Source organism: Desmodus rotundus, chromosome 10, assembly GCF_022682495.2.
Source record: "Desmodus rotundus isolate HL8 chromosome 10, HLdesRot8A.1, whole genome shotgun sequence".
NCBI lineage: Eukaryota > Metazoa > Chordata > Mammalia > Chiroptera > Phyllostomidae > Desmodus > Desmodus rotundus.
This window is the reverse complement of record NC_071396.1, coordinates 80,383,698-80,407,688: the sequence shown is the minus strand read 5'-3', so window position 1 is coordinate 80,407,688 and position 23,991 is coordinate 80,383,698. Positions and strand designations below refer to the sequence as shown.

Genomic DNA, 23,991 nt, shown 5'->3' with positions numbered 1-23,991 from the left:
TTGTGTGTGTCACCAAGGGGGTTTGGGCACCAAGGGTATATAATAAATGTGTCTTTACAAATGAGCCTCCCTTACAGCAAGAGCTAATGTCAAGGGCAGAAAGTTGGGCTTCTAATCTAGACCAGTTGTGGTTTAATCTCTTAAACTCTCCTGACATCTCTTTTCTCAGCATTAAAATCCGGGACTTGGTTGGGTTAGTAGATCTCTAAGGGACTTTTCAGTTCGGTGACTCTTGCAGCTGCTTAAAAACAGCACAAATATGACTCTTTTTCAAAGACTTTGGAATGACTTTAATTTTTAACCTGAAGTGCAGGGATTTTCAGGTACTCACCATGGTAGAATGCGACCTTAGGGTTGTTGACAATAGTTTAGCATGTATGGTAGGCTAGAAGTTCTCTGTATTTTTTGTATGCTTGACTTTTAAACATAATTTTTTTCATTGGCTGTACTGCTTTTACCACTAAAGGTAAACTTTATGTGGAGAGGGGTTGGTTAAGCTTAAAGGAGAGGAAGTGTAATATTAAGAATAAAAATTATTCATTTTGTTATTTTTTTGTACTTTAATGTTTTTTTGAGAGAAAATAGCCTTCGTGAGAATCACCGAATTTAGTGATATGGGTCAGCATTAACAATACAGCCCTTTGACCTAACAAGTCCCCCTCTAGTTATTTTTCTATAGTTGTGTGTGCGCCAGGGTGTACATGTGTTGTGTATACATATGTAAGGATATGCATTGAGGCATTTTTCAAAAATAATTACACGAGATTGGATTAGTTGATCTCTGAAAATCCATCATTAGGAACCGATTTAATAAATAATGGTAATAATGTACAGTCCAATTTGAGAACCATTACTATGTGGAATAAAACATTTTAGTTCTAGTTCCAGATCAAGAAAATAATTGTTAAACTACCCAATATTTTGGACATAATCGTGGACCTAGAAAAGCTACAAAGAAGAACAGTCAGGATAATGAGTGGGATTCCAGGACTTCTGAATGAAGAGAAGCTGGACAGATAGCACAGGTAGAAGTTGTACCTGAAGAATAGAAAATCAGGAAGAGTAGAATAAGATGAAGATGACCTAAACTAACACTAGCGCATTCTTAAAGTTAGGCTGAGAGCAGTCTATAGCAGGGTGATCTGTAAGTAGTTCCAGAGGAAGATTGGCTAAATTAATGGATAGTTAAATAATAGATAAGTTTCCATGTTGTATCATGGAGTGACCACACTGTGCTGAGTTATCTGTGCCTGAGAGATTATACTAGTTGGCTGAGCCATTGCGATATTTCTTACATTCTCTTGGCTGATTGAATATTTAATTTTTCTTCTGTTCAGATGTGAAAGTAGTCTGGCGGGCCTTACTAGTGTGTAGAACTTGAAGTACAGAAGAACATTACTATAAGATGTTCTGGTCTACTGCCTAGATGAAGTAAACTATTTAACTTGGGTTTTTCCCAAGAAGCATTGGGAGGATTAGTTGTGTAATGCTTTTAAAACAGCTTGAGCTATTTAAAAGGAGGTGCTATTATAAATACCATATGGCATTCATAATAGAGTAATATAGAGGTGCTTGATCCATGATCTTCTCTTAGGTTTTCTTTTACAAAATATTATTACTTATAATAAAAACCAATAAATACTAGGGTAATAATGTACTTACATAGTTCTATTTATTGTGATTTTAATATTGGTTTTTATGTTAATTAAAAAATTGACCATGGTGTACTTGTGTACAATTATATATTATGGTTTTAATACTGATTTGTGTTCATTTTTTTCAAAAGTTACTTCACTATCATAATTTAAAACATTTAAACTCAGAACCCCTCCCTCCAATTCTGATATACTTTTTAATGTTTTAGTCGATTACGGAAGTAATAAAAAAAAGTTTACTAAAGGAATTGATTTAGAATCTTTAGTATTCCAGAAATTACTGGAACTGGAATGTGAAATAACTTTTTTTCTTCACTATCAAAATAGATTTTGAGTTCATTCAGGTTTCTTCTGTTGCACTATATATACCGCTCTTGTACTACTACGGTCATTAAGGGTTCTGAAGATTGCCCTTTCATTTTTTTGTACATGTGCAGTTCTGAGACATTTCACAATTTGTTTTATTTTTAGTAATCATCATTAGTTCATTCATATAACTCTGAGGAGCACAGACGCCAGGGCAAACCATGGGGACTTCGGATGTTTGCTGCTACCCCCTTCAAGGCCTTTTTTTAAAAAACAATCTCTGGTAGTACTAAACCTCAAACTGAAATCTTTTTAATTTCAGGAAGGGAAACTAATACGTTATCTCAGTTCATTGTTTCTGTAACTCTGGGAGGTAGGTGGTTTTATTCCCATCTTAGAAGTGATGAGACTGGAACTCAGGCATTTTTGACTGTTAGGAGAATCGGGAGGAAAACCATATCCATCTCAGAGAGATGAACCTGACTCAGAGCCCATGGCTTTCTCCTGCCAGGATGGGACCCTTGTAATATGATACTTTGGGAATGAATATCGCACAATTGAAATTTCTCTCTACTGAATTCAGATTAAAAATTTTTAAAGTAGTTAACTTTTCAGTTACAGTCTTTATTTAATCTTGACCTTAAATATTTTTTATTTATTTTGGAATCTGAAGCAAAAATTTAATGGTCAGTTAGGACTTTCCCTTATTTTAAAAATGTGTCCTCTTAGAGAAAGAAGGAAAACATCTTAGGGAAATGATTCATAGTCAGTTTTATAATGTTCTTCAAATTCTCTTGATCATCAAATAATAGACTGATAAGTGCTCAAAAAGTAATTCTTTTATGTGAATCCTGGAACTTAAAAATACTTCCCAAGAGCCTATAGAAACTCTCAATGATTTTGAATGATTTTGAATGAAACTATGAATGATTTTTTCCACATTCTTTGTGTGAAAAGAAATTCAAGAGTTTCCATCACACTGTTTTGAAATGCCTTCATGTTTAATGGCAACTTTTTGTGTGTTTGAATAGTTCTAATCACTTTTTCTCCCACAACTGAAATTATTTGGCATCTTTTGAAATATATGAGGTCTGTCCAGAAAGTATTCAGCCATGTACTATGAAAAAGAGACATTTATTGAAGAAGGTACAAGAAACTTTGTACATAGGACAGTGACGCCTCAGTCCCCTTCAAAGTAGGCATCTTGGGACCTCACACAGTTCTCCCATTTGCCATCAGCTGCCCTGTCATATTTTTCTAAACCTCACTGATGGTCTGAAATCTCTTCCATTTCAAAGGTGATTATAGTTTCGGGCAAAGCCAGAAGTCGCAGGGCACCAAATCTCGGCGGTAGTGGGGCTGAGTCACCTGGATGATTTGATGTTTCACCAAAAAACTCTGCAGGAGATGTGATGCCAGGCACCAGTTTCTCATAGCTGCAGACTTCTAAGTCAGCCAAACAGTTTCTGCAGAGGAATGTTCAAACTTAATACAAAATTTGATACAGATTTGTTGCTCTACTTGCTTAGTCATTTTAAATGCCAGGGCCACACAGTACACATGCTTACCCAGTGGCTCGTGCCACCTTCACTGACTAGTACAGTGAAGTCATCATTGTTCACACATGCACATTCCAGTCCTCTGTCTTTGGCTGCCAGGTTACATCGATGTCACACAGACTGTTCTCATTATATTAACAATGGTTGGACTTTCTCCAGACCGACCTTGTATATGTCCATACCTCAAGAGGATGTAGTACAGACAGGTTCCTGTGACTGTTTTGTGGAGTGACTGAGCACAGACAGATTTATCTGTCTGCTGTTATGAAAACCTAGAACCCTGTTGTTTGTAACTTGACCTGCAAGGGAGGACCCCCCAAACGGAATTTATTTATAAAATTGTGTGTTTATTCTTACATGTTTAAACTTCAGTCACCTTCAAAGTACTGTCCATTTGATGTAATACACCTATCGAGACATTTTTTCACTGTTCAAAACAGTTTTGACCTTGTCGATTTTGATGCCTTTCAGTGTTTCTGCCATTTTTTTGTTTCATCTCTTCCTCATTGGCAAAATGTTTTCCTTTGATGACATTTTTCATCCAGGGAAGCCAAAAAACGTTGCTCAGGGTGAGATAGGGTGAATAGGGAGGGTGGGGCATGGGTGTCATGCCGTTTTTTGGTCATAAACCGCTGAACACTCAGTGCGGTGTGGGCAGGTGCGCCTGTAAAGCACCCATCATGAAATGGGCAAACACATTAAGTCTTTCAAAAAAATTCACCAAAGCTGAATGCAGTCTCTCACAATACCAGCTGGTACACTGATATAGATGGGTTCTTAGGACACTCACCCAGCAGGGGAAATCAGTACTACAAGGGCCTGCCCTCCAGAAGATAATTCTGGTTTTTTGAGGTGGATGGATACACTTGGATGGACTATAATATCCAGCAATATCACCATTAGTTGATTGGGGAGCTATTAAGTAAACCCTGAAATAAATGACTAAAACACAATAATTTTATTAAGTTTAGAGAGGATATAATCCACTTTGCTTAACATAAACCTTTAATAAACTAGAGACTGAGATCACTTTAATTTTTTCTTTTGTTAATTGACTAACACAATGGTTCAGAGACTGAAGTTCATTTTTGATGGCTTTCTGGTACAGTAAATAATGAAAAATGTGATTTATGCAGCCAAAATATTAGCCTTTTACAGCTGCTTTGGCACCCACCCCCAGTCGAATCTGTCTAGTGCCAACATCTCCGTGAGTGGGTTCTGATGTCCTGCTTCCCACGTTACAGTTTAGGGAATTAGAATTTTGAAGTTTACACAAACATCGTTGGCACATACACTTACAGTTTATAGAAGTAACAGTTGTGTGCAGGGAAGTGCACACACAGTGGATAGCCTGCTGAATGTTCACAAGTTAAACATACTATTGAATCAGCAACCAATCAGTCACAACATTAGCAGCACCCAGCAGTTACCTTCTTCCAATTTGCATCATCCGTCAATGGCAATTATTTACTTGATTTCTAATAGCATAGATCACTTGGCATTGCTTATTTTTATACCTTATCTGGTGATATGCTGCACTGTATTCCCTTTTGTGTCTTGCACCTTCCACTCAATTTGTAAAATCATTCATATATTTGTGTCACATTTTTTATTAGTCACAAAATTAGGAAAGACTCCTTGACACCATAGAAATACCTGGAAAGTTAAAGAAGTTGAAAAAATTTTAAAAGAACAAAAAAACAATAGATGGATTGTTTCACTGCAGCTAAGGTTCACCTGCATGTTTATGGTGTAGAGTCACAAAATACTTCTTGTGGGTTTTCCTACTTAGATATCTTTTCCTGTACTTCTGGTAATTCGTCAGTATTGCTCCAAATATATTCGGAATTCATTAAGTTACAGCCTGTCTTTATGAGGAGGATGGAGGCAAAGAACTAAACGCCTTTTTGACTTGAAGGCTTCAAGCAGAATGAGTGTTAGATTCTAATCTAAGTGATGCTTCTTAATACCTCTCTGAGCTTAATAGTGACCCACTTCTTAATGAAGCCTTACCCAGATTTACTTTTAATTTAAAAAAGGTTAAATTGAGGGGTTATAATGCCACAAACTGCCAGTTTTCTCGGCTGTTCAGTGCATCTTTGGGTAGCGTTGACCTGCTTTCGTATTTGTATAGTTTTTTTAAGGCTCTGAGAGGTTGCCATGAAGGATGCCACTCAGCATACTTGTCCCAAAGAGACCTTGACTCTCCATTTATGATGGTTGCTGAGTAGATCTAGATTCAAGGTGGAGGATGCTATACAGAACAATGACTAAGGAATCAAATTCCAGAAGCAATGGCCCACCAAAGATTTGTTTGCTTAAGGCAGCTCTAATTTATTTGTTTTCTACACATGTGGACTTTATTTTAAAGTATTTTAAAAGGTTGTACACATTGTTGGCCTGAGTTTATTGGTATGTAATTTGTATTTACTTTTATTTAATTCCTACATATAGTCTTTCTACCGTAAAAGTAATTCTTTGCATAGTATTTGTGTTTTCAGCATTACATTTTATTTACAGTTCTGTTTTTGTTTGACAGAGAACTAAGAACATTTAGGAAGAATATTATGACCATTGATTTAATTTACAAATTAATTATAATTAAGTACCTTGTAAATGAAACTGAGTTGTCCATGATTGGGGTTATGATTTTACCGTTATTTGAGGCAGTCTCAATGGAGCTATGTTTTAAAGGGGGATAGTGGTATATTTAAATGTAGAGAAGAATGGGTTATCTGCAGATGACTTATAACATTTTATGGCCTAAAATATAAGCATCTTGGGGACAGAGGTTATTATTTTTTTAGTATTTGCATTAGTCATGGGTATTGTCATGATTCCGAATCTTTATTTTCCATGAGCCTTAGTTCTTCATAATGAAGATAAACAAATATCTAAAAATAATGTGTAATATGTCTCTGGAATACCGTTCTTTGGTAGGTGAGCCAGGATGCAAATCGAAACCACCCTCCTCCAAACCGTCTTCCCAGACCTCATGCTATATCACATTGTATTTATCTGTTTATATTTTCACATTTAGATATTTTACTTTTCTGAAATTTATTTTTGTATATGGTATGAGGTAGTGGGTCTTGTTTTAGTTCTCTTCCAGATTTTATATACATAATAAGACATGGGTGACTATCATTTGCCAAATAAAATTTCAATTTTCCTGAACTGAAATGCTTCCCTTACTAAATGCAATATTTCTGTAGATGTTTAAATCTCATTCTTTTTCTCTCTTCAATTTTAGTGGTTTAGTTGCTTAGAGGGGCAGTGTAGAACAATGGGTAGGAATGGGGACTTGGCGCTAGATGACCTGTATTTGTGCCCTGGTTCTGACACTTGGTGGTTGTGGAATCTGGACAGCATATTGACGTTTCTATCCCTCAGCATGCCCATTTGTAAAGCGGAAATAGCCAATAGTATGAATCATAAGGTTGTTACGGAGAGTGAATGAGCTCATATAGGTATGTATGTAAATACATACATGTACACATGAATATATATAAATTTATTTATGAAAGCACTTGAAAAGTGCTTGGAGCATAGCCATTACCATTGTTTTACACAAAGGCAATCAAGGGTAATTTAATTATTTGAGTAAGTTCGAGCACTTGATGTGTGCAAGGCTTTGTCCAGTGTTACGGCTGGATGACTTTGGCTCTGTGTGCGCCTCCACCGGTGTTCCTTAGACCACACTTGGAAGCCACGATTCAAGGGCACATATGGTAACATCCCTCCTTAAATTCTAACAGATTTGATTTGAGAATGACAGGTAATCAAACAGGAGGTATTCTGGTCTTCTGGGTCTGTGATTTAATTTTAATGGCCCAGAATGGAAGCAGGGGTGTGTGTGTGTGTGTGTGTGTGTGTGTGTGTGTGTGTGTGTGTGTGTGTTGTGTTTTGAGACTGGCCTGGGACCAGATTAAATTATTTAGTTTGTCAATACTTTTCTTATGATGAAGAGGATTCAATAGACTTGAGGATTGAGGGTAGTGTTATCATACTGGTCGTTGCCAGCACAAAATATGCAAAAACAGAGTAGAAGTAGATTCATTGTGTTTGTAGATGCTGATGACTTATTAACAGATAGATGCAGAAAACGTTGCTTTTAACTTTGTTTCATCTTATCCTAATATTAGCGCTTGTCTTTTCAGTAACACATAGGCCAGGCACTGTTCTAAGTACTTCACATGCATTACCTCATTAAGGGATAAAGCAAGGATTCCTATGCCCCCAGCACGATGTCCTAGGAGACCTTGTGCTCCTAGGCTTGACATTTATTTAAACGCAGGTGAAAAAATTAAGGCAGAATTGGCATCTGGTTCTTTCTCGTATATGTATGAAATTCAGCCTTTTCAAAAACTTGTGTTGTAAAATGTTGTACCTGTGGAGAAGCATAGAAAGCATGTGCCCACAGTACGAGCGATAATTAAAGCACACAGACTATGTCAGTGTAACCACCGTCCAGGTTAGGAAGTAGAATATCGCCATTGCCCTGGAGGCCTCCAGCGTCCTGTTCCCGTTCCTCTCCTTCTCCTAGAGGTAACCACCATTTTTATTTTTCGAATAATTATTCCTTGCTTTTCTTTATAGTTTTACCATCCCTATGTATATTTCTTATGTATATATAGAGGGGTTTACATAAGTGTATGTATAGTATATCATGCATACTTGTATAAATGTGCATTTCATATGTGTGTTTATGTGTGTGTACATATAATGTAATTTTTTAGTTTCTTCTACTCAGCGTTATGTCTACAGGATCCATTCAGTTGAGTGGTATGGCCATAATTTGTTCACTCTCACCACTCTAAGGCATCGCATGCTCTGAATACGGTACCATTTACTTACTCAACTTGTCGTTGATGGGCTTGTGTGTGTGTGGTCAGAATTTTGCTTCTGCGAACATTCCTGGACATGCAGCCTGGGCATAAGTGCCAGGAATACTCCAGGGCTGCATTTCCCAAACTTTAACTCGCATAAGGCTCTCCTGACAGCTTGGTAAACACAGATTCCTGGCCCTACTCCCACCCCCTGAGCTTCTGATTCAGGAAATCTATGGTGGACCCTCAGAATTTGCATGTCTAGCATGCTTCCAGGTAATAGAATGCTGGTCTGCTCTGACCTACATACCAAGGAGTAGAAATGTAGCATTGCTGGGTAGCAAGCTGTGTTCATGTGCATCTTTACTAGCTAATTTGGCCTTTTCTTCTTCCTTGAGCTATCTGTATGAACCCTAACCTAGGGGACGAGGTTTGTAACTTGTCCGCCTCTTCCTCTGGCTGTTTGTTTCTCATTCCCTTTGTGTAACATTTTTCAGTTATGGCTTGTATGGTGTGTTTCCGAGGATTGTGAGCCTTCTTGAAAGCAGATTCATTTGATTAAATCTACTGTTTGCTGAGAGCTTACTATGTGCCAGGTCAAGCACTTCCCGTGCATTGTCTCATGCAGTCCTCACATCAGCCCCCTGAGATATGTAGGCATCTTATCATCATCCCTTCTACAAAGGTCTGAACAAAGTCTGGCGTAAACCATTTACCCAAAGGCACACCACCAGGAGGTGGCCAGCGGGGTGGGAAACAGTGGGAACAAGATAAGTGTCTGCTCGAGATTTGGAAGGATTGCAGTCTGGAGGAGGATTTGGACTTTAGAATGAGGACTTAAAGGATCTCAGTTTCAGGGAACAAACTTTGTCCTTACGAGTGGGAAAATCTAACAGATTGAGCCAACAGTAGGGATAGGCTGCCATGGAAGTAGGCAATTTCTGTCCCTGGCCACGCTGCCCCTGGGTGGTGAATTTAAGAGATGGAAGTGCCTGATGAGTAGTTAATGGTTCTGTGAATCACCCTGTTGTTACAATGTGGCCCAGAACTGTAGTCAGCCAGTAATCCAGAGGTACCTGTGACTTTCTGTTCCCAACCCATCGACTCCCCAAGCAATGGAAGAATCTTGGTTGTCTGTTCTCAGACCTGTAGTGTCCAGCTGCCCTAGTGGCCTTGTGTCCCTGTTGGCAGTATAAGAATTTTTTGACCTCGCTCCTTTTTTGATCTCTTAGCTTTGGACTTTAAGTATTTAGTAATAGTGAGTCTTTACAGTTAATTTTGCTGTCTTTGAAGGGACCTAATAAATAGTGCATCTTATCCATCTAAATTCTAAACAAATAAGATAAGAGAGTAAGCAGATAGAGAACTAAAATACAGCCTTTATTACTGACAAAGACAAGATTGGAGAATGTGGCTTAAACGTGTCAGGTCTCAGAATGAATTCCCCGCACCCAGCAACGCTGGATGAGGGTGGGCCTCCCAAGTGCGGGTCCTGCCACTGTAAATACACCTACAGCATACTGATCTTTGCACTACATGGGCAAGCTGGCTCCCAGCAGAGAAGAGGTTACTGGGGGTGGGGGAAAGGGGGAGTGGGCTTTGTAGGCCCAGTTATTTCACCCAAACCTGCCAGAGAGGTCGACAGAGGTCAGGAGTGGTGTGGCTAGTGTAGAGTTCTCTACCTGGAAGTGGGGAAAATAAGGGTTCCACGAAACCTTCCCCAGGTTTTGGATTAAACATTGAGTTTATGCTCTTAGCCATCAAGTGTATGCTCCCCCAGAAGCGTAGCGATCGCCCTCATAGGGGGCGATGGACTTTTGTCAGGGAGTCTTGCTTCCAACCTCATGGAGTCTTAGATGATCTGTAGCTTCACTCTTTACAGAGTCCCCAAACCTGACGGGGCATGCAAGATGAGCACGGCAGCAGTCCCGTAGCCTACAGCATTAGAACACAAACCATTCTCAATCCTCGAAGAGTTATCCTAGGTGAAATCACCATGACCCCAGAACCTGTCCTGAAGCGTCCCAAAGACCAAAGCAGAGAGCCAGTAATAACTGAAGGAGGGACTCACAGTGGGCAGAGAACACCTTCCCTGGTTTAGCTTTTCCCGAATGCTAAGCCTTATGCACTGATTATTGACCTTTGAACTAAACACAGAATTCAAAGTGGAGATACTGAATATGCTGGATGGGAAAGAAAGGTAACTGGAAAAGGACAGGGATTACTGCCATTGGACACTTCTGAATCTTGCACATAAGTGGCAGTATCTCCAACACCAGCTTTTTGAGAGAAAACCCAGAATGCTGGGGTGGACCCTCCTCCCCAGGTACATACAAAGTGCTAAATTTGATCTCCCATTGGGAGCCTCTCCCTGAGGGGTTTTGGTTCATGACCAGCATATCCAAACTTCCTACTTTGCCTTTCCCTGTGAGCCCCCTGAGACTGACCGCCTGGTGCTGTCACCAGTGTGGGCCCTGGCGGGTGGTTGACTGGGGACAGGCTGTCTCGGGAGCAGGTGTTTTCCGTCTTCGTGCCACATTGGCTTTTGCCACGCAACTTGCTCTGGGGTTGCTTTGGCTAAAGAAGACCATCAGCAAGGGAAGATCCCCCTTCATTTGTAAAGACTAGTCCAGACCAGGTGGTGAAGGCCGACCCTTGAGCCTGTGGTCAAGCTATGAGAATCCTTAGGGCTCTTGAACTCGCTGTCATTGAAAAACAGCAAACATTGTTCTGCTTACTTAGTTGTTGGGCAATAGTTGTTGAAATAAGCCCATTTTCTCGTGCCTCAGCTGTCTCTGCTTATTCAGGCCTGAGGCCCACGGGTACCTCCAGCAGTGCTGACCTGCCTCAGACCTTTGCCAAGGCCAACCTGCAACAGCCCTCATCAAACACTGGGCCAAGGTCACTGTGAGTCCTGTCTTGTTTCTGAGATCCTTGGCCTATATAGCCTTTCCTGGGGCTCCTTGTCCTTGCTCCAGGCCCTGCCTCTGTAAACAGGCACTTTCAAGAAAAACCACCATAAGTTGTGGTCACACATGGAGATCAAAATACCTTGTGGCTTAGGAATTAAAGCCTCTTGATGTTAAAAACCACCTGCCAGCTATAAAAACCAACTACATCACACATTCAAGACTGCAAACCACCAAGTTAAAGAACATTCAAGGCCTGAGGAAAGCACCCTTTCTCCCCTGGCCGAAGCCCCGTTATCTCCACGAGTATTTTCTTCCCCAGCGTTGGACTCCTTTTTTATTTCTTGTGGCCCCTAGAGAGTACACCAAATGCCAAAGTCTCTGAAGGGACCCAGTAAATAGCACTTCTCTTCCCCTTTGCCAAGTTCTGAATCGAGTGTAATACAAGCCAGAAGAGTCAACAGTTAAAAAAGGAAAATACCGCCAAGGTTCTGAAAAGGTCTGGGCTGAAGGGGTCGTGGCTTTTATTTGTCTGTGGGCATGTCTGTTGCTGAAACAGAACCCCAGAATTCCACACACATGCTCACTCGGTTGCAGGCAGTCTTGGACTACCCCCATTCCCCACGTGCTGCCGGGGACCTGCGAACTCCCAGCATGGAACCAGCATGGAAAATGAGATCACCACGCTTCTTTTCTATGGGTCTGTGACTCCCAAGTGGGGAGGAGTGGGGGACAGGGCTGGCCACCAGCTGTCCAGATTTTTCTTTGGAATTCAGTCTTCAGAGAAGTTCAGCCCATCCCTCTTCTCTCTAGGGCTGCAATTCACAACTTCTTGGTGTAAGGACCCTTTTACACTCTTAAAAATTATCGAGTACCCTAATGAGCTTTTATAATGTGGGTAATATTTCCTATGTGTAGCATATTAGAAATTAAACTGAGAATATACACAACGTTTATTTAATTCATTTAAAAATATTAAGCCAATTACATATATAACACAAATACCAGTGTTTATGAACAATAACTATATTTTCCAAAACAGAATAAATTAATTAGTGGGAAGAGTAGCATTGTGCTTTTATAGTTTTGCAAATCTGCTTAATGTTCGGCTTCATAGAAGACAGTTGGTTTTCCATACCTGCTTCTGTATTTATCCTGTTCAGGTGTCACAGCTCACGTGGCCACTGGAAGATTCCACTTTACACTGGTGAGAGAATGAGAGTGAAAAGGCCAGAAATACTATATTATGAAAGTAGTTTCGCCTTTCCAGATCCTCTGGAAGGATCAGACCACATTTTGAGAGCCGCCATTCAGGGTATTACTGACTGAGTGGTGCAGTGGAAAGAGGTGGAAGCACTGCAGGTAGCAGCAGTCCTTCCACGGGGAAAGGAGCTTCAGGAGAGGAAGAGGCATTCCCTCTCTACAGGTTCCTCGGTGGAACTGTCCAAATGCCAGACTTAAATCACTCATGATAACCATGGGTGGAAAAAATGCTGGTTTTCCGCCCCTGAGTTGAAACTGGAACTGATGGTATTAGCTCTAACCTCTCAGTCAGCACGCAGGACCTGGGTTTGCGTCTTTGTTGTTTAACCTATGGAAGTCCACTGGACAGGGTGCTGCTTTAGGAACAAGCTCGGGAATGGCTTTGAACTCGGACGTTATTGACGGTGCCTTCCTGTCACTACAGCACATTTCTCCAAGCTGTGCTGTGAATGTCGTTTTATCACAAGAATAATAGTACAATTGGGTTGGGTTTATCTTATCAAGGTCTGGGAATTAGATAAATCATCACTACGGCCAGCTATTCAAATTAAATCAGAGTTATGGGGACTGGAAAGGTCTGTAACCATTTTTAAAAAGTGAAACCATGCTTCAGGTTTTATGAAACAGACCTGATTAAACACAACTCAAGTCTGGATGATAGCAAATTAACACACTCAGCCACCGACTGTAATCATTCCCTCATCAATGTCGCCCACTGAAAATTAACACACTTGATGTGTACTTTTAGAAGAGTTGGAGGTGATGGTGGGGACTTTGATTTGGGTGACTTAAAAACAAGGTGTTTACAAAAGTTTGACTCGATGTCTTTTTCTCTCATTTTTTTCATAGTGAAACTATTATTTATATGTATCACATATCATCTGTGAGAATTATATTTTAGAGAAAATTCACAATGGCAGGGGGTAACTTTGTCACTTGGTCTTAATTTACACAGGACACGTTTCTTCTCCTTAGCCTGTTAGGTGTATGTTAGTGCACTTGGATGCTTCCAGGTGGTTTTACTGGGGATTGAGCAGTGGTGAAGGGTGGTCCCTAAAGGCCTTCCGTGCTGGGTTGGATATCATTACTAAATTGACTGGTTACCTAGGACCATTTTTTTCCAGTTTGCTTCCTTGCTGCAAAATAGCCCTAATAGTAGCACTTGCCGCGTTGGATTGTTGTGAGATTTGTTGAGATACAATGCGTGGAAAACACTGTTCCACAGTCACGCGGTAAGCAGTAACTATTAGCAATCACTGATATTCAGTGTGTTTAGTTAAATATATCCCTAAGTTGGTTATAAACACCGTCTGATGTCAAATACTATAAAATTTTAGTTGAACGTGGTATAGAAAGACGTTGCAATCTCTGGTGAGTGTAATGAGTTGATGGGACAAAGTCAGTCCAAACCAGGATTGGCCATGTCTCCTGCAATTGCTTTAGACACTTTCTGGGACTTTTCGTGCAGGTTGGTTGCCTAGCTGCCTGAGCCGTCATCTCATGGTAGTGTCACGCTTTCACAAGCCCAGTCAGTCCGTGGGTGCAGGGTTGCTATTCATGCCGTTAAAAATCCAGACACTCATTGGTAAACGGCCGTCTGTGCTCTGGGCCTTCGTTCCAGGTGCCTCGGAAGCCTCCTCTCACGTGGGCTCTGGACAGAGGGCGTAGCACACATCTCCGTGGATTCCATTGATGATGTTTACATAGGATCCTAAGCATTGATGAGTTCAGCTCCTGGAAGTTGATACTCTAAACCACATTTTGTGTGTGGAACTGGACTTCGTCCACCAAGCTCTTGTAGTATGGTGCTGTCTTCTAGCTCGGAGTTCAATTTCAGCAGAGTTGTCAGGTTCCTAGGCCAGTATTGATGCTATTATCTGACTATCCTCTTTGGTATTACTTGGTTAAAAAGGATGCAAATCAGAAAAATAATTGTGCTGATACTAGAAATATTCAAGGGCCCACCCTAATAATACAATTGAAGCTCAGTTGGAAATCTCTAGGTGGGTTACAGGGGATAGTGTGTGGTCCTTTTTAGGTGTACTTTGCACTTAAGCTGGTCTAGATTGTATCGTGAAGGCAAGGAAGAGTTAAAGAACCTGTTTGAAATGTTGTGCTGTCCTTCTAGAACAGTATATGACAACACAAACGTATCAACACCCAGGGTTAAACTTCTGCACATTTCAAGCATGTTTCCGGGGATATAAAATTCAAAGTGCCATCAGTGGTATGGCTGACACAGAGAATAATCTTTCAAGAGTGGCAGTAGCTCTCGAATAATCTTCTTAACATAGCTTCCAACATCATGGGTAGAATCCTATGAAACGTAGAGCGTCTGGCAAATGTAACTGTATGGTTATAAATTGGATTAAGAAATAAAAAATTAGTCATGCAGACTTGGTTCTTGAACAGTTTCATTATTATTTCGCCATGTACCCCACTAACCGCTTTAAACATGTCTTCACCAGTTGGTTCTATGTGCTCACGCCACTTGGAAGACAAAACCACATAGTAAAAGTGTCGCCGTAGTTGTCCCCACTGCCTCACCCCCACTGCCCACCCCCACTCCGCAAATCACGTGTTATGAAGGGAATTCCACTTGCTTTCCTTTGTACATGCTTATGAATGAATGTTTACTGGTTTCATTTCAGTATTTCTACTTCTCAAAATTCTTTAAAAATATTTATTGGGTACTCATATAGCAAAGAGATCAAAATCTCCACCATAAAAACAACAATATCTTAATATGTAATAGCCAACCACCACATTGTGGTGAATGAGGCATTATTTTTAAGCCCTTTATATGCTTCACAGCAATCCTATGAGGCTGATACTCTAGTTGTTGTTATTAAGGAAGAAGCTGTGGCACTGGAGAAGTTTATGTAGCTTGTCAAGGTCACGCAGGTCTGCCTCAGAGCCCCTGGAACACGTGACTGCCTTTATACCCGTAGAGAATGAGGGGAATTAACATACCGTAAAGGAAAGGGAGCTGTTCGGCTTTATTGACTGTGTTTGATCATCTACTTCACAGTACTCTAATTTTCACTAGATTCTGACCAGAGTAAACCTGGGAGCGAAAAAAGGAAGAGATGGATACTTTGAGGAGGAACGTCCAATTGGTTAAATGAATGAGTTTATGATAACCAGAGAGCCTAGGTTTTAGTTAGATAGTCTTCAGAGCCAGAAAGAAAACATCGTGTTAGGTTTGGGCTGCTTTCAGCCCAAGGTGTAAAATTTTTAGCCAATGATCATAAATGATCCCAATCAGGAAGAAGGGAGAGAGGTACGGAGATTGAAGAGTGTATCGAGGTTTCAATGGAATATTTAAGAGCCTGGATTTGGGAGTGACTTGGATGAAATGGGAAAGCAGGGCCAGTGACCAAGGATGACTGAAAAAAAATAGTCATGGAAACAGGAACATGTAAGAGTAGTGGACTCAGGCGTTAAAGCTCACAGTATTCAAACTATGGAAAATTTTTAACCAGAACAAAAAGTGATGTTGCTGTGCGTTCAGAACTGGAACAGATAGACTAATCCTAACAGGCAAGCAGAACTCCTCAACTCCTGTCACACTCCTGGCCTTTTTCAACCAGGAGGTCGATCCGCAGCCGGGGAAGAGCAGAGCAAATACTTGTAGGAGGAAATTGAAACTCAAGATAGGTGAGCTGATTGTGGAGCGTGCGGGGCGGCACTAAACGAGTTCAGATCCTCTGCCCAGCAGGAATTTCGTCCTGATGGGCCAAGAGCACTTGCTGACTGCTTGTAATCTGTGCAGAACTGCAGAGAAGAGGTGAATTCCTAAAGGACCGGGGACGGAATCTGCTCCAATTAAAAACAAACAACAAAATCAAGAGGGCGCGGTTTTCAAATAAAAGAATAGCCTCATGCTGACCTGGGGCAAAATTCCTGTACTTGTAATTATGAAAGGATGACCGTGGTTTCCATTTTCAGGTGCACACAGTAAGTAGGAGACAGCATGGAATTGTTAAGAGCAGAAAAAAATAATTGCTGTGTTACTCCTTTTTGTTGTTGCTAAGTTATTAGACGTGGAAACTAGGAAGAAAGATAAGATGTGCCATATCTTGAGTTCAGAAAGATTTCAGAGACCATGGTAGGGGCTGAATGTGTGGCCATTTGTTAAATATATGGATGTATTCACAGAGCTTCTGTTTCACAGTACTCTAATAGAGATTCTGTTTTAGTGAGTCTTGAGTTGGGATCTTGGAATCTGTATTTTATGTTATTTATTTTATTTTTTAAAAGATTTTACTTATTTATTTTTAGACAGAAGGGAAGAGAGGGAGAAAGAAACATCAATGTGTAGTTGCTTCTGACACATCCCCTACTGGGGACCTGGCCTGCAACCCAGGCATGTGCCCAGACTGGGAGTTGAAGTGGCGACCCTTTGGTTCACAGGCTGGCACTTGGTCTACTGAGCCACACCAGCCAGGGCACAAAATCTGTACTGTAGACAAAGATCCCAGATTACTTGCTATGCTGAGCAAGTTTGGGAACTAAAGGGGCTGTACAACAGATGTACCATGAGTTAGATTCATGTTGTCATAAAAGCAGTAATACTACTATTGCTCGTAGCTAATACACTGAATAACCATGCGCCTGACACTCTTGTGCTTTACACATATGATCTCATGCACCCCTTTCACCTGCCCTACAAGTGGGTGCTGCCCTAATTAAACATTTTGGGCAGATGGGGGAACTGTGACTTCTCTGAGGTCTCACAGACAGTAAGTGAAGGGTAGGGATTCAACTCAGGTTGTTCCTGGCTTTTGGCTCCTGAGTCCCTGTAGAGGATGATGTCTGGGTGTGTGTGCGATGCCCTTCTTTAGTATCTGAGTGGCATCTTTATGAAGACACTGGGTGTCTTATTAGATTTGCTTGATACGGAAGGTCAGGAGGAATGATTCAATCTAGACGTAATTATTAATTTATTGAGATCAAATCTTGTAGGGTTAAATGTAAACTGTTGTTCCCTGGGACTGCACATCAGCAGCAAAGATACTGGAAGCCATGACTTAACAGTTGCCTGGTACAAGAGATCAGGGTGGTTTGGGTTGACTAGCTCGACATAAATCAACAGGGCCTTTGTTCGTGCTGCACCTCTTGCCTGAAATGAATGCCCTTTTCCACTTCCTTTTCTTTCTCCTGGCGAATTTTTAATCCTCTTTAAAGACAGAGCCGAAATGTCACTTCAGCTATGCAGTCTTTGATTTCTACAGGAAGATTTCCCATCCCATCCTTGCTGCTGCTTTAGCACACTGTTCCTGATGTAATAATTTTAAGATTATCTTTCTTAGTTTTTGCCACTCATGTCCACAGTCCCCCAGCTGGAAACGTGGGGAGGGCATCGCTTCCTCCCTCCCTCCTTGCGCTGTGAGCCCTGTCATTTTTAACTGTCTGAATATTGATACAATCTGCCCCTTTTTCATTCCTGCAGTCCCTGCCGGAGACAAGTCTCTGTCCCAAGTTGCCGCCCAGCCTTCACTTTTCCCCGCTCCCAACCCTCCACCACACACACATTTCCCACGAAGCATCAGAGAATCGTCTATCAAACACAATCTGCTTCTGCTTAAAATCTCTGCCTGGCTCCCCCAAGCCAACAGGATAACCCTAAGCCCCAAACCATCTATGATCTAACCCCGTCTAACTCTCCAGCCTCAACTTTAGACTTTCTGCCTTGCTTCTCAGACTCCAGTGACACTGAACTCATTGTAATTCCCCAGGCGGTGTGCTGTTCCTCACTGCCTTGTTCTCGCTCAGGCAGTGACTGCCTGGCATGGCTTCTCGCCACGCCCCACCTCCTGGCTCCTCCGGCTCTGCTTGGGCCCCCCCCCCTCCCCGCAGACCCCCGGCCTGGTCTCTCCTGTGCCCTGTGCATATCTTTACTTCCCAGTCAACACTTTCTATTGCAATCAGTCACCTCTTTATTTTGCTCCAATATTAAGCCTTGAACTTCTTAAGGGAAGGGGCAGTGTCTTGTTCTCTTTCCAGGGGCAAATGGATACTAAATGTTTCTTGCAAGAATTGTAATTATTTGTTGTGCTTGGGAAGACTGTAGGATTAGAATCTTGCCTCTTCCTCCTCCCGATGTGAGGTCTTGAGTATTCACCATTGGGAACTTATTTACTCATTTGTAAAATGTGGATAATTTTACCCTGCTCAGGGGGTGATTGTGAGAATTAAGGGAGATAGCGATATTTTATAAAACTTACCACACTGTTTCAGGAATCTGAAAACGGAAGTCTTGATGGCTGTTTTTGTATGGGCAGAGTGTTTTTCGCCCTGGCGAGTGTGGCTCAGTGGACTGAGTGCAGGCCTGCAAATGAAAAGGTCACCGGTTCGATTCCCAGTCAGGACACATGCCTGGGTTTCGGGCCACTGGGTTGTCCCCAGTGGGGGTACACAAGAGGCAACCGCACATTGATGTTTCTCTCCCTCTTTCTCCTTCCCTTCCTCTCTCTAAAAATAAATAAATAAAATATTTAACGACTAGGTTCCTAAGCAGGTATGTAACACCCTTCAGTCTGGGAAAGTCTGCTTGGTAAGCAGCCCTGTAATTTTTTTAGAAAAGAGTGTTTTTCACATTGTTAGAAGCATAAATGCATACATGCTTTTAAAAGTAATCAAAAGAAGAATATTTTTTGACACTTGAAGATGAAACGAAATTCAGATCCCGGTGTCCGTACATAAAGTTTTATTGGAGTGAACAGCACCACGCTCGTCCTTCCCAGTTGACTGTGATTGTTTTTGAACATCAGCAGAGTGGGATGTTTTCAACAGAAACCCTGTCACCTGCAAAGCTTCAAGTATTTACTGTCTCGCCCTTTTACAGAAAACATTTGGCGACCCCCGTATTATTCAAATATCAAGAAAATGCGAGTGATTCCCAACCTCCCCCACTGCAGGCAACTTTTTGAGGGGATGGTTCTTTCTCACCTTGTAATTTCCAGAATCTTATGGTAGGCCTGGCAGAGTGATCATGTAATGTCGGGGGCTGGGAGGATATTCTAATAAGAGTTTAGTGAGCTGTTTAAGAGACAGTGACCTTCCCACTACTGGAGGTATCAAAGGGTAGAAGGACACCCCTTTTTCATGGGTGTCACCCTTGAGCCTATGGACATTTGGGGCTGGATAATTCTGTGGTGTGATGGTTAGGAGGTTTTCTGACCTCTAGCCACAAGGAGCCAAGAGTAACCCTCTCCCAGTTTCAACAACCAAAAATGCGTCCAGACTTGGTCAGATGTCCCCTGAGGCATGTGTCTATGCCGGACTGAGGGCTACTGTTGGAGAACATTCCAGCATTAGCTTTAGGTTAGACTAGAGAAATTGCAGTATCCAACAACCTGCTGTCACCAGAGGCTTCACGTGGAGTCAGCTTCCCTGGGTAGATCATGCCCCCAGCTCGTGGTACCCGACGATCTCAGAGCTACCAGCAGCCCAGCCTTGGAGGGCGGCTGGGTGCATCCTGTGAGATGCTGATGCGATGCGCCAGCACATTGCTAGGCATGACGTCAGCCTGCAGTATCTCTAGTTTTGAGGTTGCATTCATTTCAGTGCTTCCTGTTTGTTTCTGAACATGTTAATCTGGACAGCATAATAGGAGGGAAAATTAGTATTGTATTAAATTAATAGGGAGAAATATATGTTTTAATAATTTATGGAGCCCATCATTAAGGAGATATAGTGTAGGTTAAGAACAGCATGTTATTTCTGTGGATTCATTTTGTCTCAGGGAAGAAGAATTTAGGAAAGGTTCAGCTCTTTAAAACAAATATGAGCCTCCCATAAAGTAATACACGACTCCCATGGCGGTTAAATACTGGCGAGATTGGGAGAGAGCATTTGTTAGAGATGTGCTTTACAAACAGGGTTTCGGGGACCTCACAGCCACTGAGTGCAGGTAGGTGCCCGTTTCTGGGTGAAGAAAAAGAGCAGAGTAGCCTCTAGGGGCAAAAGTTCTTTTCTGAAATTAGGGGGAGACCGAGACTCAGAAGTGAACGTTTGCAGTATCACCGATAGACTTCATGTAGCCTCGAAATCCCATTCCTGTGGGTTTGGGTGAGGAGCATGTTGCTTGCTGCTTGTTCCCCTGCCTTAGGGCAGGTCCACTGAAAAGCAATACGTCGGTAGTGGAATTCAAGGTTACTGTGTACGCTGACAATGTTAACTCGACTTCCCGTGGTGATTGTTGTGCAGTATGTACAAATATCACATCATTATTACATTGTACACCTGAAACTAATATAATGTTATATAGCAATTATATCTCAATTTTTAAAAAATGATGTAAGGTATGACAATTATAGTGCAATTTTTTAAAGTTTTTTAAAAGTGCAAGAAAGAGAACAGATTACAGGTTTCCCCTAGTCTTTGGGTGCTTAGCTAACCCAAATGACTGAGTGGGATTGTGACTCCTGCCTACTGAGTGCTTCCCATCGCTCGCCTGTGCCTGCTGCCACGGCCAAGCTCTTGTTCCCACCTGCCCTCCTGGGTGGGAACCCTGCCACCGCCTCCCTCTGTGGAGTCCTGGCCTGGAGGGGGAGAGGCAGACCCCTACCCATCAGTGGACACAGACTCACAACACATTGGCCCATTTTATAGGGTGACCTAGTGAGCTTCCTTTATTTGTCCCAGTTTGCTGGAAGCAGAAAGCTTTCTCTTAGTGCTTTCTCTGTGCCAAGCCCAGGATAAGGGCCTGGGTGTTTAGAGCTGGCAAGTATCAAAATACTGCATGGTGTCCCAAATTGAGGAGTGTTAGAAACCCAACTCCTTACTTCTCCGTCCCTCGTATTTTCTCTCATTATGAAATATGTATAGTATGCAGAATATATAGAGAATCATATAATTTGCGCCATGTGCCTATGTACATCTTTACATTTTACACTGTTTGCTTTAAAATCTTTTTGAAAGAAATGAATTATTAGAAATAAAATCAAAGCCGCCTAGTCATTCCTCCTGATGCCTTTAATATCTTGCTGCCTTTGGGGTGGCCACGATCCTAAATTTAGTGCTTATCGCTACCTTGTACATTTTTATATTCTTACTCCATGTGCCAATAACATTGCGTTATCTTTTGTACTTAAACGTTACATATAAAAATGGAGTCATCGATCATGCTTTTTATTTTTATTTTTTTGCAAGATTAATATGGTAGTATGCTTTGTCTCCAGTTGGAATTTGGAATGTTGCATAGATTCTGAACTTACTAAAAATAATAGGCATCTCTAGTTTGATTTTATAATTAAATTTCTCTTTCAATATTACATGGAAGTTAAAGAAATTGGCTTTTTGTTCATTTTGAGATGTAACCCTGTGGATAAAAGTAGTTCCAAGTCTTCCATTTTAATGCTGTTGAGTATTCCTTTTTTTGGCCCTTTGAAAATGTATTAGCCCATGCTCCTGCTGGTGGGTGTTCGATAGCCTGCAGACTCCGCTGCCATAACCGTGCTGCGGTGAGCATTCCTCCACGTGGGGGCTGGGGCACCCGTGGGAGAGTTTCTCCAGGAATATACCTACCGTGCAGGACATGTTCGCATTCATCTTTACTAGGGTTTTTCAAATTGTACCCAGTGTGACTGTACCAGCTTCCACTAACACCTGTGTAAGGAGGTTGGTTGCTCTGTATCATTGACTTGATATTCAAAACCCTTTCTTGCACATAACAGACCTGAAACTGTTTGCTAATTGGATGGTTTGAACTATTATCTCTCTGTTACTCCTGATTCTTTTCTGAGATAAAATACTGTATGATATACTTAATGAAGTTCAAATTTACTTTTTTTAAAAAAAATTTTCTGGTATCTGAAAAGAACAGAATATTAAATGACAATTTGATTAGTCTGGATTTTTGCCACTTTAATATTTGCAGAAGTTCACATGCATAATCCAGGTGGTTCTTGAAATGTGAAGCTGTGCTGTGTTACTTCATTCAGACAACTGCCTTGAGGTCTCTTTTTTTCTGGGGCTTCCCTTTCTCCTTCCTCACAATTTCGGATTCTCCTCACCAGTGCAGGCTGCTTCTAATGCTGGCGCAGCCACTACTGAAATTCCCAACCCCCCCCACCCCCCCCACCCCCGGCAGCCTCCATCCACTCTTCCTCCTCCTGTATTTGGGTCCTCATCAGTACAGGGTCAACCTTCCTATAACTAATGCAAATGTTGCACAAGATCTAGTGAACCTTAGTTGTCCGGGGATGATGTCTGTAGGGCTGAAAGAAGCCGTGAAACCAACTTGGAGGACTAGGTGGGTAGCGCTTGGTACAATGGAGTTGTAAGCACACCGGGTAGTTAATTGTGTAAGTGATGATAGAGGGGAAGATGGCAAGGGAAGCCAATTTGAAGTCTAAAAAAGGAATATAATTGTATTACTCTTTATTTATATTTTTAACATCTCCTTGTCCTTCAAGTATACACACACACACACACACACACACACACAATTTGGATTGATTGGTTTTACTTGGTATAAAATACTCTCTATCCTGCAGTAAGTGTATTGCAATTTCGTTTTTTAATTACCAGAGTGACTAGTGAAACAGACTTCATGGAGAATTAGACGAGAATGTAGAAGTCTGTGTACTTGAATGTATACATATTTTCTGGAAAGTTAAGTTAGCAGTGCCGATTTGTGGAGCTTACAAACTGTCTGGCTGACCCCACCCCAAGATCCACTGGCTGGTTCTGCAGTCACAATGACCATTTTCATGGAAATACTCAGTCCGTAGAAAAACCTGGAATGTTTATTATTTAGATTTTACTGGACAAGACAAGTGGGATTTGTTTCTTCTACTCCAGTTATCAAAAAGATTAACCTTTTGCCCCCTACATTCTAATGATAACCGTCCGGAAACAAAGGGGGTGTTTGTCCGTGATAGTTGAAAAAATGAGGCATTCGGCGAAGTGGGCTGTCGAAGGGGGTAGCAATCATTGCACACGTTTTGTTTCTTGTGTTGCAGGCGTCTGTAGAGGCTTCTGCTGAAATCGCGTTATGCAAGACTGGATTTCCCGAAGATGTTTACAGTGCAGTCCTGTCGCAGGGTGTGCGTGAAGGACAGCCTCTTCTCAATGGTACTGTCTCAAAGTGTGTTTGTACCTAGAGTGTCTATGCTCTTGAAACAAATTAGATGCTAAAAAGGCTCTAAGTCACCTCCACTGTATGACAAGTATGCAATTTTCACCATCACTATAATGAGGCTTTGGGGACCTTATTTTAGGATGACAGAAGAGCTCATGAGTCTCTCTTGTACAATATCAGAAGGCTCCCGATCTCTTGAACACTGCATATTTCTTCCAGTTTTAAATTGCAGCGGAAACCTTTACACAACTAATTTTAACTCTTCTGCATGTATTTTAAGTGTTTTGAAGAATAATATTTACCAAACATCTGATTCTAATGGTTTTAAAATTATTTACAGTGAAAATCCACTTAGTATTTTGAATTAAAGAGATTACT

At 41.4% G+C, this 23,991-nt stretch overlaps 1 protein-coding gene across 1 annotated transcript in view; it reads left to right on the top strand.

The window, feature by feature from the left end:
- The window catches only part of CDH2 (cadherin 2), a 206,607-nt gene that overhangs the window by 5,905 nt on the left and 176,711 nt on the right, over positions 1–23,991 (top strand). The window contains exon 2 of the mRNA XM_053913141.1: positions 23,495–23,606. Within this exon, the coding sequence (XP_053769116.1) occupies positions 23,495–23,606 (112 nt within the window). The remainder of the gene's footprint in view (positions 1–23,494; positions 23,607–23,991) is intronic.